Genomic DNA, 26,623 nt, shown 5'->3' on the forward strand with positions numbered 1-26,623 from the left:
CTATTCACAAGACACAGATACTGCAAAAAGATGTTCTGCTTTTAAAAAGTAGTTACAAAGTCTCTGTGGCAGGAGGCGAATAAATATACTTCACATACATAGTGTGTGTGTGTGTGTGTGTGTGTGTGTGTGTGTGTGTGTGACTTTAAGATATCAGCCATCAGCTGGCTGATAGAAGAGTTTGCATATTAGCAGAGGATCAGGGCATGGGCGTCTAATTGAAAGGAATAGAGCAGGAAATGCAGTCAGCATGTGGATTCCTGCAAGCACTGGTCTCATTGGGCTAGTTATCCCACTTCTAAATGCTCTGTAGTCAAGGCTGTGCCGCTACAAAAGGCACTGAAATCAAACACATCCAGGGCGAATCAGTGAAAATGATAAAAAGTCGATTCAACGACATCCCCTCACCTGGTCCCTGTCTCGTTCTCGGTTCATCAATCTGTCTGCTTGGAAATGTCCATTTGTCTGCCTGTTCATTTGCCTCCCCTTCCTCTCTCCACCCTCCTCAAAAATCCACCTTTACAGTCTGTTAACCCAAGATCCATTTTCTCTGAACAGCTCTCGAAATCTGCCGGCACTGACAGTGCAGGGAACAGGAAGGGAATGTTGAGATTGTTGGCATGTGTTTGCCTTTGACAGACAGCATCAGCCCAGAATCCAGCCACACATCCAAACAGGTGACACAGGCTTGTTTTCTGAACAGCTTTTTAAAATATGCATGGCATGTCAAAAAGTGGCACAGCTTGGCAAGGCAGGGGTGTGCGTGTATTTTGTGACTGCTTGAGGGATATAAATGCTAATGATGCACACTGTTTAGTGTCATGTCCTTATAATAACCTTTAATATGTTTAAACGTGCTGTTGGGTCTTTTCCCTTCTTGATCTCTCTACTTCTCTCTTCTCCGATCTTTTTCAAATATTCCCTGCATCTTTCTTTCTTCTCTCCCACCTCCTCTCGCTCTGGAAAACATTCAGTTCTCAGGGCCGATCTGTGTCAGTGGCAGCCAGACATTTTAACTCTTCTCAGCGTCAGAATGTGGGCCGACAAAACAACCGAAATAGGAGTGTTGGAGCATGTGTGGAAAACCAGAGATCCTAAGGTGCATAACAAAGAGCCGGAGTAGCAGAGATCTGGGCCCAAGCTGAGGGGGCACAGCTTCACGCAGGCAGAGGTAGAGCAGGGCCCTGATCAAACACCATCTCCCCCGAGAACAGATAATACTTTCACAGGGTGAAATACAAATACACTACCATGACACCCCCGTCCCTGTGAACGACCCTCTGAGGGGCTACTAGAGGGAGGAGGAAACGAGACGCTTTTATCCCAGTGCAATACTTGCAAATCAACTAGTCGATTTACACAGCATAAACACACATGAACACATCCTGATAGATACAAAGGAGAAACGTGCTTGGCATTTCATTCTTTCTAAACGTCTCTCCAGTGATCGATTCATAGAAACCGCATGGACAAATGGGATCAAAAGTGCTGTACCAGTTAGAGCGAGCTTTATTTGTTAAAGGACTTTAAATGCTTCATGTGTGAGCATCACATGAAGTGCCTTGTGCACAACAAGCTTCTGGAAGTTGAGTCATCCACATCCTTTGTCTACTCTAAGTTAGACAGAATGCATTTACGAGAACAAGAGACAAACAGAGCGAAGACAAAGACAGTGTACATCAAGTTTTAATAGAGCGCCCTCCTAAAACAAATGAAAATTGAAAACCTCCTATAGTCATCGTGGAACCCTTTTAAATGTACATTATGTCGCCCCATTAAATATTTTATGTGAATCACAAAGACTCTGTGACTGTGAAGTACAAAATCATTTACAGTAGATTTCTCAGAGCTCTAACGGCACTTCTCTTCAGAACATATCTGCAAATGAGCACTTTTGTTTTACTATCTATCTCCACGTTCACTTTAATATTTTTCTTCTTTTGTTTTTGGTGATTCACATTATTTGTGCATATCTCCACCTATTGGGAAGGGAGGAGAATTTTTAGTTAAAAATGACTTAAATATTTATCTGTTTTTCACCCACACCTATAATATCGCTTCTGAAGATATAGATTTAAACTGGAAAAGTATGGATTACATTTATGCTGCTTTTATGTGCCTTTTGGAGCTTAATTTTCTTTTCTTTACCCATTTATTTACTAAATATTCTTCTAAAAAATCTTCGTTTGTGTTCAGGAAAAGAAAGGAGTCAAACATATCTGGGATGGCATGAGGATGAGTAAATGATAAGATAATTTTCATTTTTGGGTGAACTATCCCTTTAAGAAAATGTATTAATGTTGGCCATATTCATTACTGACTAAATGTAAAACAGTGGCAAGAGGAATGAGCTCAGGGGCTTTCACCAAAACAAAGCTTATGATCAACAGTCAACCTTTCAAAATGCCTTCGGCAACACAATCTCTGTGCGTCCTCTCACTCTCCTGCCTGGACCTGTTAACATAAGCCTGTCTCAAGACAGAAACACTCCTGTGCCTGGGCCTAATAAACATTGATCTTCACCTGTGCTGTGCTAATAAAAAAAATAATAAAAAGAATTGTATAAAATATAGGCTATACATATATAATGTTTTCCTGAAAATTGGTGTTTCTTCAATTTTAGGCACTTTTAACACTATTGACAGGAGAATTATGTCATTTTTGTCATTGTTTCTGAAAGTTATGAAAATTCCCACGATTTTCTTAGTTTTTTTTCAAACATCACTTGTCTCTAATTTCCATCTCAAGCATTCTTGTCACTGACACTTTGCTGACCTGGTTATCAAGAACACTAACCTTTGAAAAAGGTTATTCTTTTTTACACAATAAGTATATTTAATGGTTTATTTTTATTTCACTTTATGTTTTTAGATAATCATAGTTTTAAACACATAATACTTTTTTATTATTATAATGGATTTTCATAGTTTAAGATTGAAAGTCTGGATCTGGGGATAGGGTAAAACACTAAAATCTATAATTAAAAAAAGGTATTTGAAAACTACCAAAAGGAGGAAGGCATGGTAAAAAAAAGTTTCTAAGTAAGTTTTATTGTGACCTTTATATAACAAAATGAAAAAAGGTCAAATCTGTTAGTTTGAATAAAAACCAACCCTTGGGACATAAGATTGCCCAAAGTTGAATAAAAAGCTATGGAGATCAGCAGAAACCCAACCTATACACTACATCTAAACTATTTTAGCTGCTATGGTTCAATGTCAGTAAATATTGCCTGAAGGAATTAGAATTTCTCCTATGAACTTAATCCACTGTAATTTTCACTGTTAACAGATTGTAGAGGTGGAGAATGCAAGACTGAAAGGGTTTACAATTTTCAGGCTCTACGCTTGTCTTTGTGGCATCTACATATTAATAATTCTGTTTTATGGCATTGGTTTGAGTGGCACCTTCAAGTATATGCCCTTTTCTCAGGATATATTTACTCAGTTGGATTTGGCAACAGTTATTTTGTCTCACGACAGCAGCGATTTGCAGAAGAAATGTAGAGCCACAGTTTCCCATGTGGCATCTGTACGATACACAGATATATGAGAAGCCAATCAATTTTAAAGAGTTTTTATTCATATATTTATTTATTCCTTTCACCACTCAGACACACTTAATGCAAGCATAACTAGCTGTTCGAAGGAAATGTAGAGGAACAGAGGAAATCTAATCCCCTCTCTAAAACATTCCATAATTAATTATTTTCTTTTTATTGTCATTGTCTAATAATAATAATAATAGAAAAGTGATACTGTAGAGAAGCACTGATAATCCCACTGTTTTCATCTCAGTAATATACTGTGGGTATCATGGATATGCATAGATAATAGGGCCAAATGTAAACATATGCTAATTGCATATTAAGTCCGCTTGAAACTCTAATTATATGTTTATATTATCAAGGCTTTAACTGTTTTGTGCAGTACAGCAGAAGTGCACAGTCAACAGCACACCACTTTCACTGCTGCATAATGTGATGTATTGTTCAGAGTTAATTGTAATTGGCTTTTTCTGCTTTGTACTGTCATGGGAAATTGTTTTTTCAAAATTATTGCAGTGTCAATTTGTATATCATTTTAAAATAGTTTTCAATCTATACATCTTACTACTGCAAACTGGAACATTAGAGTTTCAGCTCTTAGACAGCCAGTGCTCAGCATGGCTACTGCAATGCTACTTTTCATCCTGGACACTACCAATCATAACAGCATTTACAAAAGAATGAACAGAAATAGAATTCTGATTAGTTCTTACATCTTCCCAGCCACTCCCAGGTGTGTAGGAGATGACATCCAAAAAGGGATTGGCCAGGTAGCCCTCATTATTGAAAGAATAGTCCCGCCCACCAAGAGTGATGTTACTGAAATACCTGCAAAGCAGAGAGAGCAAAAAAAAAACAGTCTGTTGAGGGGGAATTGACCCAGAAAGAAATAGTTCAAAAGAGGAAATCTTACACAGAACACTTCACAAACATCCTAATTAGGTCAGATTGCAAGAGTGTGGTGAAGGTTACCATTTTATTTCTCTCAGCAATGGAATCAAAGGAGACATTCACTCACTTAATATAAACCAGTAAAATACCCAGAGCGGTGCCTAAATCTGAAATGTGCCATTCTTTATGACTGCTTCAAATTAATCTTTTTTTATCTTAAATTAAATATGCTTTTGGCAGAATGAAAGGACTGCACACTTAAGAATTTCACTAAGTGAACAAATATGAGGGAGCAAAGTTTCCTCTGCACTTTTCATATAAGTCTTTCAATAGACTTTGGAGAATATTACTCGGAATGTTCCTACAAATGCTTGCGTGGTAAATACAAATCCATTATGTAAAGGCCTATAGTATGTAGCAAACCACAATTACAGCAGTGGCACTAAACAGGTAAATCTCTGTAACTCTTTCTTTTTTTTTAGACATTTTAGGCAATTTCATATAAGCAAGAAGGTAAGAGGTGTGGGACATGAGCAAAAAATTATAATATTATATTTTTGGTCGATAACAAGATATATCAAGATTAGTGGAAGACAGATTTATTGGTTTTACCGATTAATCAATGCCGATAGTTGTTCTTAGGAACTATCGGTTATCTGCAAAAAATAATTAATTTTGTTCCTATTTTTTTTATTCCTCATCAATAAACCTCTTAAGAGCACCCGGTGTATTTTGGACTTGTTTAAAGTTGAAAGTCCCCCGTAATGCACCAAATCTTAATTTTTCTAGTTATTATTGAGATTTTAGTTGCACGATAAACTGCTTTTGGGATTTAATTCATTTTGGTCTCTTGAAGCCTCAGTGTCTGTACCCTTCATTGTAAGGAACGTCATGGTTACTGGTGTAACCTCCGTTCCCTGATGGAGGGAACGAGACGTTGGTGTCGATGTAGTGACACTAGGGGTCACTCTTGGGAGCCCGAGACACCTCTGGTCTTTGATAAAAGGCCAATGAAAATTGGCGAGTGGTATTTGCATGCCACTCCCCCGAACACACGGGTATAAAAGGAGCTGGTATGCAACCACTCATTCAGGTTTTACGCTGAGGAGCCGATATAAGGTCTGGCCATTTCAGCGGGTAGTTCAGCGTTGTGGCAGGAGGGACCAACGTCTCGTTCCCTCCATCAGGGAACGGAGGTTACACCAGTAACCATGACGTTCCCTATCTGTCACTCACTCGACGTTGGTGTCGATGTAGTGACACTAGGGGTCCCTATACAAAACGCCACAAGGCTGAACTGTGTTACGTGAACTGGCGGTGTGTGGTGGGCAGACTTGCTGTGTGCCTCATAGCCAGCGCACCAGGTCGACACGTAACCTCCCCCAACACAGATATGAGTGTCGAACGGCCCTACTTGGGGACAAGTCGACTACCCAAAGATAGAGACGGGCTTAACCCAGTCGTGGCCTCTTTTCCCCTTCTCTTTTTCCACTCCCTAAAAAAGAAGGGGGATTATCCGACTGGGCCACCAGGTCTAGTCGGGGGGTGTCCCTCCCAAGGGGAGGACACCGCGGAGACCACACCTCGCCCAGAGAGGGGGGGATATTTAAGTGGAAGAATACATCACATGGTCTTTCCAACCATGTGGAGAGCCTTCAAGGTAGATCCTGCCCAATGGGGGAGGAGGTACTACAACATGGAGACTGGGGCAGAGGGGCTCTGCCCAAGGAAGACGCCGTTTGCCAGCAGGGAAACGAGCTAGCGGAAGATATAGATCGTATGGGGTTAGCCTTACAGGGAACCGCCACATGCGGAGCACCTACCCCAGCACCGGGCTCTTAGATAGCGCGTGTACTGGGCCGGCAGTGAGTTTCTCCGAAGACTCGACTGCCACAGGGCTCGGAGGAAATCAACCAGGGAACAACTTTTGTGAACACTACTGGGAATTAACAGCGCACGTCTTCAGCTCAAAAGGAGGTGGGAGGCGCTATGTGCAAGCGATACATCCGGCCGGCTATCCCGGGCTTATCCGCTTGTGTTGCGTGCCACTACCTGGGACGAAACCGGTTCCACCCGGAGGTTGTAGAACCTTGCAAAGGTGTTGGGTGTTGCCCAGCCCGCTGCTCTACAAATGTCTGTTAGAGAGGCACCTCTGGCCAGGGCCCAAGAAACCGCTACACCCCTGGTAGAATGGGCCCGTAGCCCTACCGGGGGCGGCATGTCTTGGGCGAGATATGCCATAGATATGGCATCAACGAGCCAGTGGGCGATCCTCTGCTTGGAGACAGCGCTTCCTTTCCGCTGTGCACCGAAGCAGACAAAGAGCTGCTCAGAGAGTCTAAAGCTCTGCGTGCAATCCAAATAGATGCGCAAAGCGTGCACCGGACACAGCAACGCCAGGGCTGGGTCTGCCTCCTCCTGGGGCAGCGCTTGCAGGTTCACCACCTGGTCCCTAAAAGGAGTGGTGGGAACCTTGGGCACATAGCCCGGTCGGGGTCTCAGGATCACGTGAGAATAACCCGGACCGAACTCTAGGCACGTTTCGCTGATAGAGAACGCTTGCAGGTCACCTACCCTCTTGATGGAAGTGAGCGCAGTCAGGAGGGCAGTCTTCAGGGAGAGTGCCTTCAGCTTGACTGACTGCAAAGGCTCAAAGGGGGCTCTCTGTAGGCCCTGAAGAACTACGGAGAGGTTCCATGAGGGAACGAAGAGCGGTCTGGAGGGATTCAACCTCCTAGCGCCTCTTAGGAACCTGATGATCAGATCGTGCTTCCCTAAGGACTTACCATCAACTGCGTCGTGGTGTGCTGCTATGGCAGCAACGTACACCTTCAAGGTGGAAGGGGACAGCCTCCCTTCCAACCTCTCCTGCAGGAAGGAAAGCACTGATCCGACTGCGCATCTCTGGGGGTCTTCGTGTCGAGAAGAACACCACTTAGCGAACAGAGACCACTTCAAGGCATACAGGCGCCTCGTAGAGGGGGCCCTAGCCTGAGTGATCGTGTCTACCACCGCGGGTGGTAGGCCACCTAGGTCTTCCGCGTCCCGTCCAGGGGCCAGACATGGAGATTCCAGAGGTCTGGGCGCGGGTGCCAGAGGGTGCCCCGTCCCTGAGAAAGAAGGTCCTTCCTCAGGGGAATTTGCCAGGGGGGAGCTGTCACGAGGAGCGTGAGGTCCGAGAACCATGTCTGGGTGGGCCAGTAGGGTGCTACCAGGATGACCTGCTCCTCGTCCTCCCTGACTTTGCACAGTGTCTGTGCAAGTAGGCTCACTGGGGGAAATGCGTATTTGCGAATGCCAGGGGGCCAGCTGTGTGCCAATGCGTCTATGCCGAGAGGAGCCTCGGTGAGGGCGTACCAGAGCAGGCAGTGGGAGGATTCTTGGGAGGCGAACAGGTCCACCTGAGCCTGACCGAATCGACTCCAAATCAGCTGGACCACCTGGGGGTGGAGTCTCCACTCTCCCCTGCGGGGAACCTGCCGTGACAGCGCGTCCGCTGTAACGTTGAGGTTGCCCGGGATATGAGTGGCTCGCAGCGACTTGAGGTGCTGCTGACTCCGGAGGAGGAGACGGCGGGCGAGTTGTGACATACAGCGGGAGCGCAGACCGCCTTGGCGGTTGACATATGCTACCGCTGCCGTGCTGTCTGTCCGAACTAGCACGTGCTTGCCCTGGATCAACGGCCGGAACCTCCGCAGGGCGAGCAGAATTGCCAGTAACTCGAGGCAGTTGATGTGCCAACGCAGCCGCGGACCCGTCCAGAGGCCGGTGGCTGCGTGCCCGTTGCAAACAGCGCCCCAGCCCGTCTTGGAGGCGTCTGTCGTGACCACGATGCGCCTGGAGACCAGTTCTAGAGGAACACCTGCTCGTAGAAACGAGAGGTCGGTCCAAGGGCTGAAAAGACGGTGACAGACCGGTGTAATGGCCATGCGGTGTGTCCCGTGGCGCCATGCCCGTCTCGGGACTCGAGTCTGGAGCCAGTGCTGAAGCGGCCTCATATGCATCAACCCGAGCGGGGTGGCCACCGCCCCAGGAGCCTCTGAAAAGTTTCAGTGGAACCGCTGTTTTCTGTTTGAACGCCTTCAAACAGGCCAGCACCGACTGGGCGCGCTCGTTCGTAAGGCGCGCCGTCAGAGAGACTGAGTCCAACTCCAAACCGAGAAAAGAGATGCTCTGAACCGGGAGGAGCTTGCTCTTTTCCCAGTTGACCCGAAGCCCTAGTCGGCTGAGGTGCGAGAGCACCAGGTCCCTGTGTGCGCATAACACGTCTCGAGAGTGAGCTAAGATTAGCCAGTCGTCGAGATAATTGAGAATGCGAATGCCTACCTCCCTTAACGGGGCAAGGGCAGCCTCTGCGATCTTCGTAAAGACGCGAGGAGACAGGGACAGGCCGAAAGGGAGGACTTTGTACTGAAACGCCCGACCCTCGAACGCGAACCGCAGGAAGGGTCTGTGTCGAGGAAGGATCGAGACGTGAAAGTACGCGTCCTTCAGGTCTACCGCCACGAACCAATCCTGATGCCGGACGCTCGCTAAAATGCGTCTTTGCGTCAGCATCTTGAACGGGAGTCTGTGTAAAGCCCGGTTCAGTACTCGCAGGTCCAAGATTGGCCGCAACCCACCGCCTTTCTTCGGTACGATGAAGTAGGGGCTGTAAAACCCTTTCTTCACCTCGGCTGGAGGGACAGGTTCTATCGCGCCCTTCCGTAGGAGGGTAGCGATTTCCGCGCGCAGAGTAACAGCGTTTTCGCCCTTGACGAAGGTGAAGTGAGTACCGCTGAACCTGGGCGGGCGCCTGGCGAACTGAATCGCGTAGCCGAGTCGGACGGTCCGGATCAACCACCGCGACGGATTGGGAAGTGCAAGCCATGCGTCCAAATTCCGTGCGAGGGGAACCAAGGGGACAACGTCGTCGGACGTACCGGCAGGTGGGGCCTCGCGGCGGGGCGGAGCGCGAGGTGCCACAGCACGTCGTGGCCGTGCTGAGTCTAGGACATCGAAGCACTTACCTGGCTCCTTGTGACCACCCCCAGAACAGCCTGGGACGGGGGAGGAAGAGGCCTGTCCTCGCGACCCGTGGAGGCTGTCACATCGGGGGTGGATTTGTGCCACAGCTGGGTGCTCAGGGGCGAAAAGGGCACCGCTGGAGCGCCAATCCTGCAAGATAAAGCCCGTGGACGGTAGTCGTGGTGACGACCGTACACAGCGGGTATGTGACCCAGGGAGGAAGGAAGCCGCTCTTTTGTTGAACTGTTGGGTACCGCAGCCACTTGGGCGTACGGCGAAATCAAACGAAAAGGCAACAAAAGATTTTCCACCCGGCCCTCCACCGGGGGATGGAGTGGTCTTTCTACCAGCTCCAGGTGAGTGGGTTCCCTCGTCCCTGGGTTGTCCGTCTCAGGGGCGCCTCGAAGACCTCCGTGGGTTCTTCGGTGCCGGCTGAGAGACGGGTGGCGTCGGCTTCCTGCGGTGGGCTCCACGCCGGGGCCGAGCCGGAGGGGCGGGCTGCGGCGGAGCCGGTGCAGTCACCGCAGGGGGACGCCCTTGGCGACGAGCAGATGGGGTGCGGGGTGTTGAGCCGCACCGGGGCAGGATGTGCCGGATTGCCTCCGTCTGCTGCTTTACTGTCGAGAACTGCTGGGCAAAGTCCTCAACGGTGTCGCCAAATAGGCCCGCCTGGGAAATGGGGGCAGCAATGAACCGTGTCTTGTCGGCCTCGCCCATCTCGACCAGGTTGAGCCACAGGTGGCGCTCCTGGACCACTAGTGTGGCCATCGTCCGCCCAAGAGACCGCGCTGTGACCTTCGTCGCCCGGAGGGCGAGGTCGGTCGCCGAGCGCAGTTCCTGCATCAAATCTGGGGCGGAACTACCCTCGTGCAGTTCTTTCAGTGCCTTGGCTTGGTGGACCTGCAGGAGAGCCATGGCGTGCAGGGCAGAGGCGGCTTGTCCAGCAGCGCTGTAGGCCTTGGCCGTCAGGGACGACGTGAGCCTACAGGGCTTGGAGGGGAGCTTAGGGCGTCCACGCCAGGTGGCGGCACTCTGCGGGCATAAGTGCACTGCGAGCGCCTTATCCACCGGGGGAATCGCCGTATAGCCCCTGGCCGCCCCGCCATCGAGGGTAGTGAGAGCGGGGGAACTGCAGAGTCGGGTTCGGGCAGTAAAAGGTGCCTCCCACGACTTCGTCAGCTCCTCATGCATCTCCGGGAAGAATGGCACTGGAGCGGGGCGCGGCCGGTCTGAGCGGCGCCGCGAGCCCAGAAACCAATCATCAAGCCGCGAGGGTTCAGGGGAGAGCGGAGGGTTCCACTCTAGCCCGACGCTCGCGGCCGCCCGGGAAAGCATGTCCGTCATTTCGGCGTCGGCCTGTAACTGGGCGACCGTCCCCGAAGGGGGAAGCCCAGCTGAGGCTTCTGCGTCCGACTGGACAAGCCCGCTCTCCGACGCTGCGCTCGAAAGCTCATCATCTTCGCGGGCCTCGAACGAGAAGCCAGACTCGCCGTGCGACGAGCCGGCGAACTCATCTGGAAGCCCGATTGGGGCAGACGAGCGTGCTGGGGAATGGGAGGTCCGCGGGGGGATACCCGGCGGAGGCGATCCCATTGAGGTCCCCAAATCGCCCCCAGCGCCAGCCGCGCTGACCTCAAACCCGTAGGTAGGAGGACCAAGGCGGGGAGCCGCTGGGGTGGCTTGCTTTCTTACAAAAGCAAGCCGCGACCGCAACGTTGCCATGGTCATGTTCTCGCAGTGAGAACATGAGCCATTCATAAACGCTGCCTCCGTGTGGGTCGCGCCCAGACACGAAAGACAGTGATCATGACCATCCGAAGTTGAGAGAAATCGACCGCAACCAGGAATAACACACGAACGGAAAGGCGTCTTTAAAAAGACCCGTCTTTAAAAAGACGTTCCGTGTGTGCGCTCTTTTAGAGAAATATATACTCTTTTAGAGGGGAAAAATGCTCTTTCAGAAAATATACTCTCTAGTTTTTCTGCCGAAGCGCCCAGGGGCGTTCTCTGCAGTGCACCAGTGCAGAGGAGGGAGAAGCCGCTGAAACGCGCCGTCAGATCCAGCAGAGGTGAATGAACAGTGCTATTCAGCTCAATGAGCATGACCGTTCGGCTCCGAAGAGAAAATCTGAATGAGTGGTTGCATACCAGCTCCTTTTATACCCGTATGTTCGGGGGAGTGGCATGCAAATACCACTCGCCAATTTTCATTGGCCTTTTATCAAAGACCAGAGGTGTTTCGGGCTCCCAAGAGTGACCCCTAGTGTCACTACATCGACACCAACGTCGAGTGAGTGACAGATAGGGAAAGACTAATAATTTTTGTATCATTCTATAAAATGATTACAAAAATCATATCGGCCGATTAATCAGTCATCTGCCTTTTCCACCACCTTATTTACTGATATCGTCAAAATCCTCTGGAGAGCACATTCCTTAACATACGGCAACATTTTACATAACCACAATAGAAACGACACTCTATTAATTGTTATATCACCCACTTCCAGAATCTATAGTTAAAGGAAGTTCAGGAAGTATAATTTAACATGATGAGAGTATCAAAATCCATCCCTCACAGTATATGGCAGAACTAAGTATGGCTACTCTACAGACAACATAAAATCAGAATTGACCCTATTTTATTTCTTAATAAATGTTCCTACTCTTTCCTAAGAAGTTCCCACAAATGTTTGTGTGTTAAATACATGCAAATCTATTATGTATAGGCCAGTGTAGCAAACCACAATTACAGCAGCACAGGTAAATCTATGTTTCTCACTAAACCTCTTCAATTAGCTGATGTGTAATGAGTTGAGTCACACGGATGGGTGTTACGTTGACAGTTGCCACTCATTGAGTCTTTATGACATCTAAAGCACTCTGCTCTCCCTATTACAAGTAAAACATGCAATAAAAGGTGAGTAGTCATTAACACTTTCATTTATTATGGCTGCTGTTCAGAAATACCAGTTTCATCACCACCAGCTCATCTGTTTTCTCCTCTTTCATTTCACATATCACCTCTTACACGACACGACAAAACTATAATTTTCCTATTATGATCACGTGCTTGTGATGTAGATGGCTTCGCTGATTATAATGGGAGCTTTCTAGTTTTTTCATGTTGCATTGCTCGCTTGCAATGTAGTTACGGATTCAATCACACTGCTACTGTTTCTCCTCTTCCACCCACACACTTGTTTTAAATGCTGGGGCATGTTGAATGCCTCCCCCTACAGTCCTTGCAGCGGAACAGTAAAGGACGTCTGTGCCCCAAAGGTGCAGCACTTTCACTCTCATTAGTGAGTGTGCCATTAACGATAAACTGACTTACTATAAATGCAACAAAGCAGAAAAGTTGAAGGTTAATGCTAAATGATCTGAGCTTTAAACACAGTTCTTACGATGAACATAAAGAAGGATTTTTTTATGTTGTTTTTTATTTTATTTTAAAGATCAGGCAGTATAATTTAACAATATAATAGCATCTAAATCCATCACTTGTATGGCAGAACCAAGTATGGCTACTCTAAAGAAAACATGAAATTAAAATTGGCCCAGTTCGCTTTCTTAGTAAATGCCCCTTTTTTTCATAATCTTTCATCGAATGGTCTCCATCTATGAACCAACTTCTTTATTCACATAACCAATCTCATGTAGGTGGAGATAAATAATATTTACCAATAATATCATCCAATCACAATTTATCAAGTCCTGATGGATAAAATCAAACCCCGCCCTTCATTATTTACCACTGAATATTACATTACACTTGGAAATATGCACCATTACATCAATGTAATGCATTGCGAATGTCATTTCATGCTGTCTTAAACTGCCTACTATACTGTAGTATAGGTAAAGGTGTTGTGCTGCTTTGTGTGAGATGTGTTGTATTTCTCTGTTCTCGGTACAGAGCATACAAGTCATATCTTGTATCTGCGTAAAGAACAGTCTCTTACTTCATTCTACCACGAATTCTTTGAGTTCTGTTCCCGTCCGTCTGGCAGTTGGTGACAAAGTGTGGTCCTCCAGTGGCTCCATATTCCTTGCGCAGGGCGACAGCTCCATGGGTAAGGATGGACACCCCACGGGCGATACGTCTACGGGGCTCGTCCCTCCAGCCCTGTGGCCTGACCGCAAATAGGCGATTGGGCAGTCCATTCAGGCCAAGTTCGGACAGAGCTGGACCCACCGCGATCCATATGTGGGAGGCACTGGCCTGACCAGCTGCCCAAGCAGCCTGGAACACCTGTTCTGCTTCCTCCTGAGAGCAGTACAACAACCGCACCTAGAGTGTGGGTGAGGGCAAATAGGACAGAAGAGATGAACACCAGAGCGCGGAAGCAAAAGAAGACACTAAAGAGAGTGCAAAAAAGAACACAGAGGTCAAAAGGAAGGTAGAGACTAAAGCAGAATAATGGAGGATGTTCGAGGAGAGGATAGGAGAGGAGAGGAGAGGAGAGGAGAGCACAGAAGCATTACAGGGAAATCATAAGATTTATTCCACACAACATGTAACATACAGGAATGTCTTATAATTTAAAAGGAGATGAGCAGGGATAGATTAACAGTGCTTGGACATTCTTAATTAAGAAAGAAAAGGATTTTGGAAAGAAAAAAAGGAGGGAAAGAAAATCTGGGATAATCTGGGAGAGAGAGTGGAAAGGAAAGAAGAGCAGGAAGGAGAAACTGTGAGAGCGACTTAAGATTTCACCTTTAAAATGCATGAGAGAGGAAAACCCAAGAGAGAAAGACTGTAAGAGAGAGAAAAGGAGAAGAGAGCAATATGTTGGAGATTGTGTGCTGAGGGCAAGAGACAGAGAAGGGAAAGAGAGAAAGTGAGAGAACTAGGAAAAGAACAAGAGAAAAAGAGAATAAAGAAATAGGGAATCCAACCTGTATCAAATCTCACCAGCCCTGAACACGACAGATAAAGTAATGAAACTGTGGTCTTGTGCTCACTGTATATTCTGCATGTGTCTAAGGGAGCATGTGTTTTTATATAATGAATAAGTATACATTTCTTTGTGTTTATAAATGTACACTTTATGTATCTAAAAGTGCATCTTTGCCAACATTTCTGTGTATATGTGTGTGTGTAATTGAGCAGAAGCACTGCAGACTGAATCTAATGCATACGGCATTGGGCTGCACCACCACAGGCTCTGTGTTATATTAACACTGACATCAGTGTGCTGGGACCCACAAGGCACAATAACAACCCCAACACACACACATACACAGAACAATAAGAGCCTAGAGCCAGGGGGAGACAGAGGACAACCTGTGACAAACACACACACATACACATTACACAAATATAGGTGTAGACAGCAAAGAGAATGAGAATGAGAGGAGAACTGAGAAAGGACAGCGAGAGGTCAGAGAGGGAAGGTGCAAAGCCAACATATAAGTGCAAAAGAGCAGAAAACTAAAGCAAAAATAAAAAGTAAAAAAAGGACAGGAAATGATGTCAGGTGTGGAAAGAAGGAAGAGTGAATGAATTATTAAATGAGGGAGTAAATGAATAAGTGAGACAGAAAGGAATTGACTTTCTCTCTCTCTTTCTACCTGTGCTTCATTCTCTTTCAGCAGTCGCCGTGTGCGTGCTCCTCCCGGGTCATCGGTTAAATTCAACATCACTATGCTCTTCTTCTCCCAACCGATGAATGACCCGTCGGTCAAACCTTCCACCACCGACAGAAAGTCCTGGTAGCCATGGTGACGTGTGGACACCACCGAGAAGGCCGTCCAATCATACTCCTCCAGCACCTCAAAAATCACCTCCAATTGCAGTGCGGTGGAGGAGCTGAACTGCAGGAAGATTGAGCCGGTCTCCTGCAGAGTAATTAAGAGGGTAAATGACTACATTTCCCAAGACTAAAGACTGCAGTCTATTCATTCCCTGCATAAGGCATCATGAGAATTGAATTTGATATCAAGTGTTTATTACACATCGTTCTCTAATGGTAACAGCAGATAGACAGAGCTTGTCTTCTGCAGTGTAATTAAAGGTATAGTTCACCCAAAAATGAAAATTCTCTCATCATTTACTCACCCTTATGCCATCACAGATATGTATGACTTACTTTTTTCTGCAAAACACAAACAAAGATTTTTAGAAGAATATCTCAGCTCTGTTTGTCCATACAATGCAATATTTGATATGGGCTCTGAAAACATGGCCTGATCAATTATTAGATTTGATCTGAGAGTGAATAATGACCTCAGTCTGTTCATCATACTAAGTGATTGCATGCCTTCAGAAGACTTGGAATATGACTCTTGAGTCGCATTGACTACTTTTATGATACATTTGGGTGCTTTTTTAAGCTTTAGAGTGAGTCACTATCAACTGCTACTGTATGGAAAACAGCGGTCGAGATGTTCTTTAAAATATCTCTTTATGTGTTCCATATAAAAAAGAAAGTCATATGAGTTTGGAGCGACATGAAGGCTAGTAAATAATGACAGAATTAAAATTTTTGGGTGAACTATTCCTTTAAGTCATTGTAATTCTTTTCAGTGCAAACACGCCTCCTTTCTTTTTTTTCTTTTTTTTTTCTTCTCCCCTTTCCTCCCCAATTTGGCATACCCAATTCCCAATACACTCCAAGTCCTAGTGGTGGCATAGTGACTTGCCTCAATCCGGGTGGCGGAGGATGAATCTCAGTTGCCTCCGCAACTGAGAGATGCAGTCCGTGCATCTTGTCACGTGGCTTGTTGAGCGTGTTCACGCGGAGACCTAGCACGTGTGGAGGCTTCACGCTATCCTCCGCGGCACCCACGCACAACTCACCACACGCCCCACCGAGAGCAAGAACCACATTATGGTGACCACGAGGAGGTTAACCCAACATGACTCTGCCTACCCTAGCAACCAGGCCAATTGGTTGCTTAGGAAGCCTGACTGGAGTCACTCAACATGCCCTGGATTCAAACTTGCGATTCCAGGTGTGGTAGTCAGCGTCTTTACTTGCTGAGCTACCCAGGCCCCAACACGCCTCCTTTCTATGTAAATTAAGCTTTTTATTGTGCCTTACGCTGGGTTCACACATCCTCCGTGAGCAGGGCATGAGTGAGCGGTCGCGTTGGACGCTCACATTGGCTGCGTCTCTTCCACGAGAAACAGCAGCACCTCTGCACAGAAAATAAAGTTATCTATGAGGTTTTATGGTAAATTTGTTCTTTAAAAAGGTCATAATAAGCTGAGGTTATTGCTGCTTCAAGGACAACAGCAGGCAGTCACGTGCACTTCATCTTTATCAGCATACTTGGTTGTGATTGGTTAATCTTGTGTCTATACTGTACACCTATATACACAGAATGGCAAAAGGCCCAGCAGTTTATTCCTTCTTTCCTTTATTGAGTTATTTTATTGAGTTTACTTGCATGCAGACATATAAATTGTAGTGTACTATAGGTTCAGTTTGAATAATTTTGCTTTTGTGTCTTTTCTGTAATCTCCTGATTATTTTAATGTTGTACTGCACCCAGAGCCGCTGAGCTTCGACTCAACGCTGAAACTATCCGCTCACTGTTGTGTCTGGGACACTTCTGAGACATGTCACCTCACGACTCATGCTTGCAGTGGGAATGATATCATCTTTTCATATGGACGCCGAAACGAAAATGTGCCGCTCACGCCTCACTCACGCCCCGCTCACGGAGGATGTGTGAACCCGGCATTAGTCACAAAATTCAGCACTATTTGCCTGGTGCAATTATCATTGCGTTATAACTGCCCGTGGAAATAGACGGTAAAGGAAAATGTATTTAAAAGACAAGTTTGTGTACATTTTCTTGTGATCGTGGCAGCAGTAATTCATCAAATGATGGAGACGAGCTTTATAACCGGGCATATATCCAGATGCATGGTGCAGTCGAACACGCTTTCGGCATTTTAAACAGATGATTCAGGTGCCTGGATGCCAGTGGTGGAGAGATCCTGTACAGTCCCAGTAAAGTATGTCAATCTTGGAAGTCTGCTGTATGCTCCAGAACCAAGCACTCAGAACCAGGCTGCAACATGGGAAATTGCACATGCAAATTGCATTCAGCACTAATTTGAGTGTGTTTGTGTAATTTCCTGATTTGCATAATTTCTTTATTGGTCGGGTGCTAAAAGAAGGCCCATAGTGTGCACAAATAAACAATGCTATCAGCGGGTGCAATTCATTCTTAGTGAATTCCCCCCTCAAATTCTTAAAGAGATTCTGAGATATGCAGCCACTGCAGGAACTGGTGGGAGGTACTTCAGTGAGTCTCTAATCATCACCAGATTTAAATTTAATCTGTGCATGTAAGTGTGTAGGATTTGACACAACATGATCAAAAGGATTCAATACAGTATCATCTCTCAAGAGTACAAAAACCAAACATTTGCTAACTTGAATTAATTTTTCATTTGTGTCTTTTTGCTTTGTCTTGTTTTCACATTGAGCTAATGAAGACTTGTGTTATGTTGCTTACTGCTGAGACAAGCAACTGAATCACAAGGCCCAGACCGAAGCACTTCAGTGAACAGAAGAGAAAAAAAGAACAGACCATATGGCCTGCAGCTGTAATGCCTGACCCCTGATCTTGCTATTTATCCAAATGGATATGTTTGTAATGCTATCCCATCCTACAGTTATCGGTGTGCCCTGATCAGGCCCCAACAGAGAAAACAGCAGCCGTATCTCTATCCATTTAACGTTTCTCCTCAGGCATTACCATTAACAAACAATGCCCTTATAGCACTGCAGCAACCCAAACACCATCTAGCAAGTACTGGAACTCATTAATACCAAGTGCTTGCAAAGAAAGATGCTTGTGAGGAATTCCCACAGTCAAAAGAAAGTTCAATATTGTTTGTCTTTTCTCCTACTGTAAAATGATTCAACACAGCTAATGTCTGCGATTTTGTTCTGATCTGGTCCTTTAAATACTCACTTTTTTCAGTGGCCTTGTTTTACTTTATAATTAAATACAAAAGATAGTACAGTCAATCAAGGAAAAAAAAACTATTTTCAAGAACAGACAGCTATACTAGCATAAATCTAACAGAGATACAAGGGCCAGATTCACAAAACGTTCTTAAGAAGAAAATTCTTCTTAACTACCATTTTCTTCCTAATTTCGAACTTAAGAGAAAACTTAAGAATATTTTGTATTCCAGAAAAAAATTCTTAAGAAAGTTCTTATCTTTTTTCTTAAGATTGTTCTTAAGAAAGGATTTAAGAAGCATTCAAATTCTTGTTTTTTCTTTTCTTAAAAATCATCGTAAATAACATCTTAAAGTTAGGATAACCTCACAGTTGTTTTAAATTCTAAAGGTAAGATGTTTAATGAATTGACTGGGTTCTTTCAAATGTGATGCATTCTATCATGTTGAGTCTGAAGTCGAAATGGGCTGTTTACGTAGAAATGTGATTGTAGACCAAAACACGTTTTTGACTGTTTTGTGTTTAATTATATTTTTATTTTCAGCTTTCAACCCATGTAAATGTTATCACCAAATTCAAACAATAAATGTTGTTTTGAAGCTTCTTAATGTGGTGACCAATCATTCTAATTCAAACGGATACACTACATATAGTGCTCTCTCTCCGCGATCTTTAGTTCATAGAAACATAATAATTATAACATTAGAAAGCTGAGACTTTCTTTTTCACACCCCATCCACATCCCTATCGGAGTTGGGCACAGCGGAGACAGCCTCCGCCATTTCCCATTTACCCGCCTCCTACTTTCCTACGTGATATAATTATCAAGCTTCCCAAGGAGAACTTTTTCCTTGCAGTAATTTCCTCAACAAGAACCTCTTTTCTAATTAAAATGTATCAAATGGTTAGCAGCAAGTTAATTCTCCTATGACAGCAAATATCGTTAAACTAACACATCTCACGCACTTTACATTCAAAAAAATTATCGTGAGGTGCTCGCTACTTTAAAAATTAAGCTAATAAATACATTTATTGTTACAATTTACTAGTGTTGAAGTATTGAATTTGATGTAGGCTATTAGACAAGGCAAGCCCATGAGCAGGCTGATCAGTCAATGTCAAAGCCTGTCTTTTTATTCTTAAGAAAACAATTTTCTTAAGTAAATATTTGAGAACTTCTTTTGAGTTTTTCAAGAATTGCACTTAGGATCATTCTTACGATCTTCTTATAATTTATCCTAAGAACTTTCCTAATTTTTTTCTAAAGAACATTTTTGTGAATCTGGCCCCAGGACATCAAATAGGACAAGTTTCTTACTTACTTACGAGACATTGCATCTGTTTTTAAATTGTTCGGTTAGTTGGCACCAGTCTATATTGGAAGATTTGCACTGTGAAGTCCTAGGTAGATCAATACAATGACCTCAGGGGTTGAGGCAAATTCATTTAACTCAAAGGATGTAATCATTGTGAAAAACAACCAGTTGTTTTCTAATTTACTTTTGTGTGCACTTAAAGGAATATTCAGGGATCAATATAAGTTAAGCTCAATCAACAGCATTTGTGGCATATAATTGATAATGACCAAAATTAATTGACTTCCGTGTGTGTTCTTTAAAAAAAAGCAAATATCTGGGTTATAGTTCAGCACTTACAATAGAAGTGAATGGGATCTATCCATAAATGTTAAAATACTCACTGTTTCAAAAGTATAGCCACAGGTTAACATGATTTTAGTGTGATAAAATCGCTTGCTAACCTTTTCTGTGTAAAGTTATAGTCAATTTTACAACTTCGTTGCCATGACTACGTAGTCAACAAACCCTAAAACCCAAAACTACTGTAAAATGACGATTTAAACAACTTTACAGCTCAAATAATCCATGAGTTTTAACAGAAAAATTAATATAAGTGCTTTTATAAAATTAAAAGCTTCAGATTTCTGCCATTAAACCAGGGCATTAACCACAATATATTTTGAGGGGGACAAGACCACCCCCCCCCCCCCCCGAATAATTGATATCCTTGTTGCTGTTCTGTTGCAGTCCACTATGCACCACTGTCTCATTGTCATTAAGTTGTTGCAGGAATAACATAATGGCTTAAAAAAGTAACATTTTTACCATGCTCAGTAGCCTAAGACCGCTCGTCAATGTCATATGAGATTAGCGGGAACCTCATGGATTATCCCAGAGTAACATCAGCATCAGCAAGCAATTCAGGTTAAGAGTATTTGTGTCATGTGAGATATAAGTATCTAACTAACATGCAATATTTGACCACTGTTTTATGATTGAAATTTTGTACTGACTGACATTAATTTCCAAGGGTGCAAACTATTCACCATTTGGCGAAATTCGCCATTTTGATTTGAAAATATGTCATGTACAGTACGTGATTTGTATGTCATTCATAACTGTGAATGTGAAAACATTAACAGAGCCATTTTCAGCGAATCAGGCTTAAGACAAAGAGTGAATGTGTGTATATTGTAAAGGAATTAAATGAATGTGGTAATCTGGCAGGTTTTTGAAACAGCTTTTTAGAAAACTCTCTTGACACTAAGAAAATTATCTATATAAAAAAACCACACACACAAAGTAGAGCGTTTTCACCCAGATCAGAACTAGAACATGGTAAGACCTGTGATTCGTGACTTCTATTGTGCTTTTAGGTTTTGGCAAGGACAGTGTCATATATTCTTAATGCAAATATTATTAGTTAATAATTTAAAATCAGTTTAAGATTCTCTAAATAACTTCTTTATGTCTTTAATTAATTCTGAATTTTGTAAAGCATATCCTAAAAGTCTACTTTTAAAAGAGACAGTTTTATTTTGAATATGTCTCGTCAAGTTTGTGCTCAAAAAATGAGCCACCAGTTAAAGTAGTTCACCTAAAAATGGAAAATGTACTTTTACTCACTCATTTACTCACCCATATGTTGTTCAAAACCCATATGCCGGGTTTTTTCTTGAAACATAAAAATATATATATTTTAAGCAGTTCTATTCCATAGAACAACAGTTTATAGTGAGCAGGAGCTGTAGAGCTTCAAAAAGGACAAATACTATAAAGCATTTTTTTTTCTTTTCTTATTTATCCCCTTTTTCTCCCAATTTTGGAATGCACAATTCCCACTACTTAGTAGGTCCTCGTGGTGGCGTGGTTACTCACCTCAATCCGGGTGGATTCTGAGACCGTCAATCCACGCATCTTATCACGTGGCTTGTTGTGCATGACACTGCGGAGACACACAGCACTGGAGGCTCATGCTACTTTCCGTGATCCATGCACAACTTACCACACACCCCACTGAGAGCGAGAACCATTAATCGCGACCACGATGAGGTTACCCCATGTGACTCTAACCTCCCTAGCAACCAGGCCAATTTGGTTGCTTAGGAGACCTGGCTGGAGTCACTCAGCATGCCCTGGATTCGAACTCGCAACTCCAGGGGTGGTAGTCAGCTTCAATACTTGCTGAGCTACCCAGGCCCCCCACTATAAAGCACTATTAAATGTTCAGTATAAAGACATCATAACAGTAGTCCATATGACAAGTGCACTATATTCAAAGCTTTCTGGGGCCATACAACAGCTATGTGTTGTATGGACTTCTTTTATGGTATTTTTATAATAAATTTTTTTTTCTCTTTGGACCTGACAGCATTGGTCAATATGAACTGTTCCCTATCTGTCACTCACTCGACATACGGGTATAAAAGGAGCTGGTATGCAACCACGCATTCAGATTTTCTCTTCGGAGCCGAGCGGTTCTATTCATTGAGCTGAATTCATCCACCGAGTTCATTCTTCACGAGCGTCTTCACGAAGGTCACGGAGGCAGCCCTTGCCCCGCTAAGGAAAGTGGGCATTCGCATTCTCAACAATCTCGATGACTGGTTGAACTTAGCTCACTTTCGTGAGTTGCTATGCGCACACAGGGACCTCGTACTCCGGCACCTCAGCCAACTGGGGCTTCAGGTCAACTGGGAAAAGAGCAAGCTCTCCCCGGTTCAGTGAATCTCTTTTCTCGGTCTGGAGTTGGACTCAGTCTCGATGACAGCGCGCCTCACGAATGAACGTCGGTGCTGAACTGTCTGAAGGCGTTCAGATGGAGAACAGAGGTTCCACTGAAACACTTTCAGAGGCTCCTCGGGCATATGGCATCCTCAGCGGCGGCCACACCGCTCGGGTCGATGCATATGAGACTGCTTCAGCACTGGCTTCGGATACGAGTCCCGAGATGGGCATGACACTGCGGGACACATCACATGATCGTCACGCTGGTCTGTCACCGCCTCTTCAGCCTTTGGATCGACCTGACATTTCTACAGGCAGGAACTCCCCTAGAGCAGGTCTCCAGGCACGTCGTTGTTACAACAGATGCCTCAAAGATGGGCTGGGGCACTGTATGCAACAGGCACACAGCCGCCCACTCTTGGACTGGCCCATGGCTGCGTTGGCACATCAACTGCCTAGAGTTGTTGGCAGTACTGCTCGGCCTACGGAGGTTTCGGCCATTGATCCAGGGCAAGCACGTGCTGGTCCGGATGGACAACAAAGTAACGGTAGCAAACATCAACCACCAAGGCGGTCTACGCTCCCATTGCATGTCACAACTCGCCCGCCGTCTCCTCATCTGGAGTCAGCAGCGCCTCAAGTCGCTATGAGCCACTCACATCCCGGGCGACCTCAACACTGCAGCGGACGCGCTGTCACATCAGGTTACCCTCAGGGGAGAGTGGAGACACCACCCTCAGGTGGTCCAGCTGATTTGGAGTCGATTCGGTCGAGCACTGATAGACTTGTTTGCTTCCCGGGAATCCTCCCACTGCCCGCTTTGGTACGCCCTGACTGATTCATCTCTCGGTATAGACAAGTTGGCACACAGCTGACCCCCTGGACTACACAAGAATGCGTTTACCCCAGTGAGCCTACTTGCACAGACCCTGTACAAGGTCAGGGAGGACAGGGAGCACCCTACTGGCCCACTCAAACATGGTTCTCGGATCTCACGCTCCTCACGACAGCCCCCCGGCGAATTCCCCTGAGGAAGGACCTTCTTTCTCAGGGACGGGGCACCATCTGGCACCTGCGACCAGACCTCTGGAATCTCCATGTCTGGCCCTTGGATGGGATGTGGAGGACTTTAGTGGCCTACCGCCCACGGTGGTAGACACGATCACTCAGGCTAGGGCTCCCTCTACGAGGCGCCTGTATGCCTTGAAGTGGCATCTGTTCGCTAAGTTGGATCGGTGCTTTCCTTCCTGCAGGAGAGGTTGGAGGGGGGGCTGTCCCCCTCCACCTTGAAGGTGTATGTAGCCTCTATTTCGGCTCATCACGATGCAGTAGATGGTAAGTACTTGGGGAAGCATGACTTCATCAGGTTCCTGAGAGGCACTAGGAGGTTGAACCCCTCTAGACCACGCCTCGTTCCCCCGTGGGACCTCTCTGTATTCCTTCATGGTCTACGGGGAGCTCCCTTTGAGCCCTTGGAGTCAGCTGAGCTTAAGGCACTCTCTTTCAAGACTGCCCTCCTGATTGCGTTCACTTCCATCAAGAGGGTAGGGGACCTGCAAGCGTTCTCTGTCAGTGAATCGTGCCTGGAGTTCGGTCCGGGTTACTCTCACGTGATCCTGAGACCCCCGACTATGTGCCCAAGGTTCCCACGACCCCTTTTAGGGATCAGGTGGTGAACCTGCAAGCGGTGCCCCAGGAGGAGGCAGACCCAGCCTTGGCGTTCCTGTGGCCGGTGCGAGCTTTACGCATCTATTTGGATCGCACGCAGAGCTTTAGAAGCTCCGAGCAGCTCTTTGTCTGCTTTGGTGGACAGCAGAAAAGAAGCGATGTCTCCAAACAGAGGATGGCCCACTGGGTCATTGACGCCATCGCTATGGCATATCAAGCTCAGGACATGCCACCCCCTGCAGGTTTACGAGCCCACTCTACAAGGAGTGTAGCGGCCTCCTGGGCCCTGGCCAGTGGCGCCTCTTTGGCAGACATCTGCAGAACAGCAGGCTGGGCAACACCCAACACCTTTGCGAGGTACTACAATCTCCGGGTTGAGTCGGTTTTGTCCTGTGTAGTGGCAGGCACATGCAGGTAAGTTCCGGGACAGCTGGCCGGGTGTACCATTTGCGCATAGTGCCTTTCCCCTCCCTTGAGGGGAATACATGCGCTCTTGACTCCCAGTAGTGTTCACAGACTGTGATCCCTGGATGACTTCCTCCTTAGCCCTGTGGCAGTCGAGTTTGCAGAGAAACTCGCTGCCAGCTCAGTAAGTGCGCTGGTAAGGCCCTGTACTGAGGTAGGTGCTCTGCATGCGGTGGTTCCCCATAGGTAACCCCATGTGTTATATCTTCTGTAAAATAAATTCCCAGTTGGTAAACTATGTCTTCCTTGAGCAGAGGGCTCTCTGCTCTGGTCGCCATGCTTGTAGAAACTCCTCCCCCCTTGGGTAGGACCTATGATGCAACTCTCCACATGACATACTTCCGACAAGACTCAGTAAGACCATGTGATGTATTTCCACATGAAGTACCACCCCCCCCCCCCTTCTCTGGGCTGGGTGTGGTCTCCGCAGTGTCTTCCCCTTGGGAGTGACAACCCCCCCTCAACGTGGACACTCACAGATCCCAGTCCATTAACAAAATTCCACTCTTTTTGGGGAGAAATAAGAGGGAAAAGAGGCCGCGGCTGGGCTAGCCTGTCCCTATTTTTTGAGCAGTCGACTTGTTCTTGAAGGACCGTTCGACGCTCCTAGCTTTGTTGGGAGAGGTTACGTGACAGCCTGATACGCTGGCTACGAGGCACACAAAAGTCTGCCCATCTCGCAACGCTAGTCCATGTAACACAGTTCAGCTAGTTTTGGCGTTTTGTATAGGGACCCCTAGTGTCACTACATCGACACAACGTCGAGTGAGTGACAGATAGGGAATGTCCTGGTTACTTTCGTAACCTCCGTTCCCTGATGGAGGGAACGAGATGTTGTGTCCCTCTTGCCACAACGCTGAACTATCCGCTGAAATGGCCGGGACCTTGTCTCGGCTCCTCAGCACAAAACCTGAATGAGTGGTTGCATACCAGCTCCTTTTATACCCATATGTCCGGGGGAGTGGCAAGCAAAAAACTACATCGACACAACATCTCGTTCCCTCCATCAGGGAACGGAGGTTACGAAAGTAACCAGGACATTTTTGTATGGAAAAGAGCAGCGTTAGGATTCTTAACAAAAGATCATATTAAGATTCTACTGGGAGGAAAAAAACAATGAGGGACATCTTAACGGCAGTAAATAATTGTGTATTTTGTTTTTGCTAGCCAGCTGACACAGTCATGTAATTTTACAGATACATCAATGATGAAAAGAAATTCAAATTATATTAATCTTTTCTTTGATACAGCACAAAAAGAAAGAAAAGATGACTGAAACAGGCAAATTGCTAGAAATGCAGACACAGTGTTTGTCTTGTACTGTGTGAAAATTATAAAACTTTGGGCATTTATTGCATTCATGCCTTTATTTATAAAATGATTGTTTGGTCCCCCCCAATGTTCAAGACATGGTTATGGCCTTGCATTAAACCCTTCAAAAATTGGCCCCATTCACTTCCATTGTATGTGCCTCACTATAACCTCAAATTTTTGTTTTTTTAAGAAAAGGAGGGAAGAGTCAACATTTGTGTGTTAATCAACATTATGCCACAAATGCTATCGATTTAGCTTAACTTGTATTGAACACAAAATATTCTTATATTCAAAATATACATGAGTAACAACCAACTCTAATTCTAAAAATAACTTTTTCCCTCTGTATCTAAGCTTTGGCATCAGCCATACCTGTGGTACCCTGCCCAGACCCGCTCCCCCTCCCACAGCAACAATGGGGAGGCCGGTCTGGGCCGAGACGAACTCCAGCATGGGGGCGAGGGGGCCGGAAGCCACTGGGAGGGGTCTCTCATCTTCATACACGAGTCCCTGAAGGGGCCTGGCTGCCAGCAGGTCACATAGTTGAGAGAGCAGTGTCCTGGGGCTGCTGTCATTCACCTGTAGTCAATTCACATTCATGTTCACATTCACAGTTTTGACTTTTGTAGTTATGAATACTCATGCTTAAGTGCCCATTTTATGGATTGCATTAACTACACTTTAGTTCACACTTCAGTTCACATTCAACAAAGTGTAAAAATTCATATTCAGTTTCCTTCTAATCTTTAGTTCCCTATCTGTCACTCACTCGA

At 45.6% G+C, this 26,623-nt stretch overlaps 1 protein-coding gene across 1 annotated transcript in view; it reads right to left on the minus strand.

Moving 5' to 3' along the window:
- LOC127453789 (glutamate receptor ionotropic, NMDA 2D-like) overlaps positions 1 to 26,623 on the minus strand; it is a gene marked incomplete at its 5' end in the record, with an annotated part of 82,720 nt that overhangs the window by 49,235 nt on the left and 6,862 nt on the right. Inside the window, 4 exons of the mRNA XM_051720485.1 lie at positions 4,261 to 4,375; positions 13,411 to 13,739; positions 15,023 to 15,289; positions 26,223 to 26,429. Coding sequence (XP_051576445.1) covers positions 4,261 to 4,375; positions 13,411 to 13,739; positions 15,023 to 15,289; positions 26,223 to 26,429 — 918 coding nt within the window. The remainder of the gene's footprint in view (positions 1 to 4,260; positions 4,376 to 13,410; positions 13,740 to 15,022; positions 15,290 to 26,222; positions 26,430 to 26,623) is intronic.

Source organism: Myxocyprinus asiaticus, chromosome 16 (assembly GCF_019703515.2).
Source record: "Myxocyprinus asiaticus isolate MX2 ecotype Aquarium Trade chromosome 16, UBuf_Myxa_2, whole genome shotgun sequence".
NCBI classification, from domain to species: Eukaryota; Metazoa; Chordata; class Actinopteri; order Cypriniformes; family Catostomidae; genus Myxocyprinus; species Myxocyprinus asiaticus.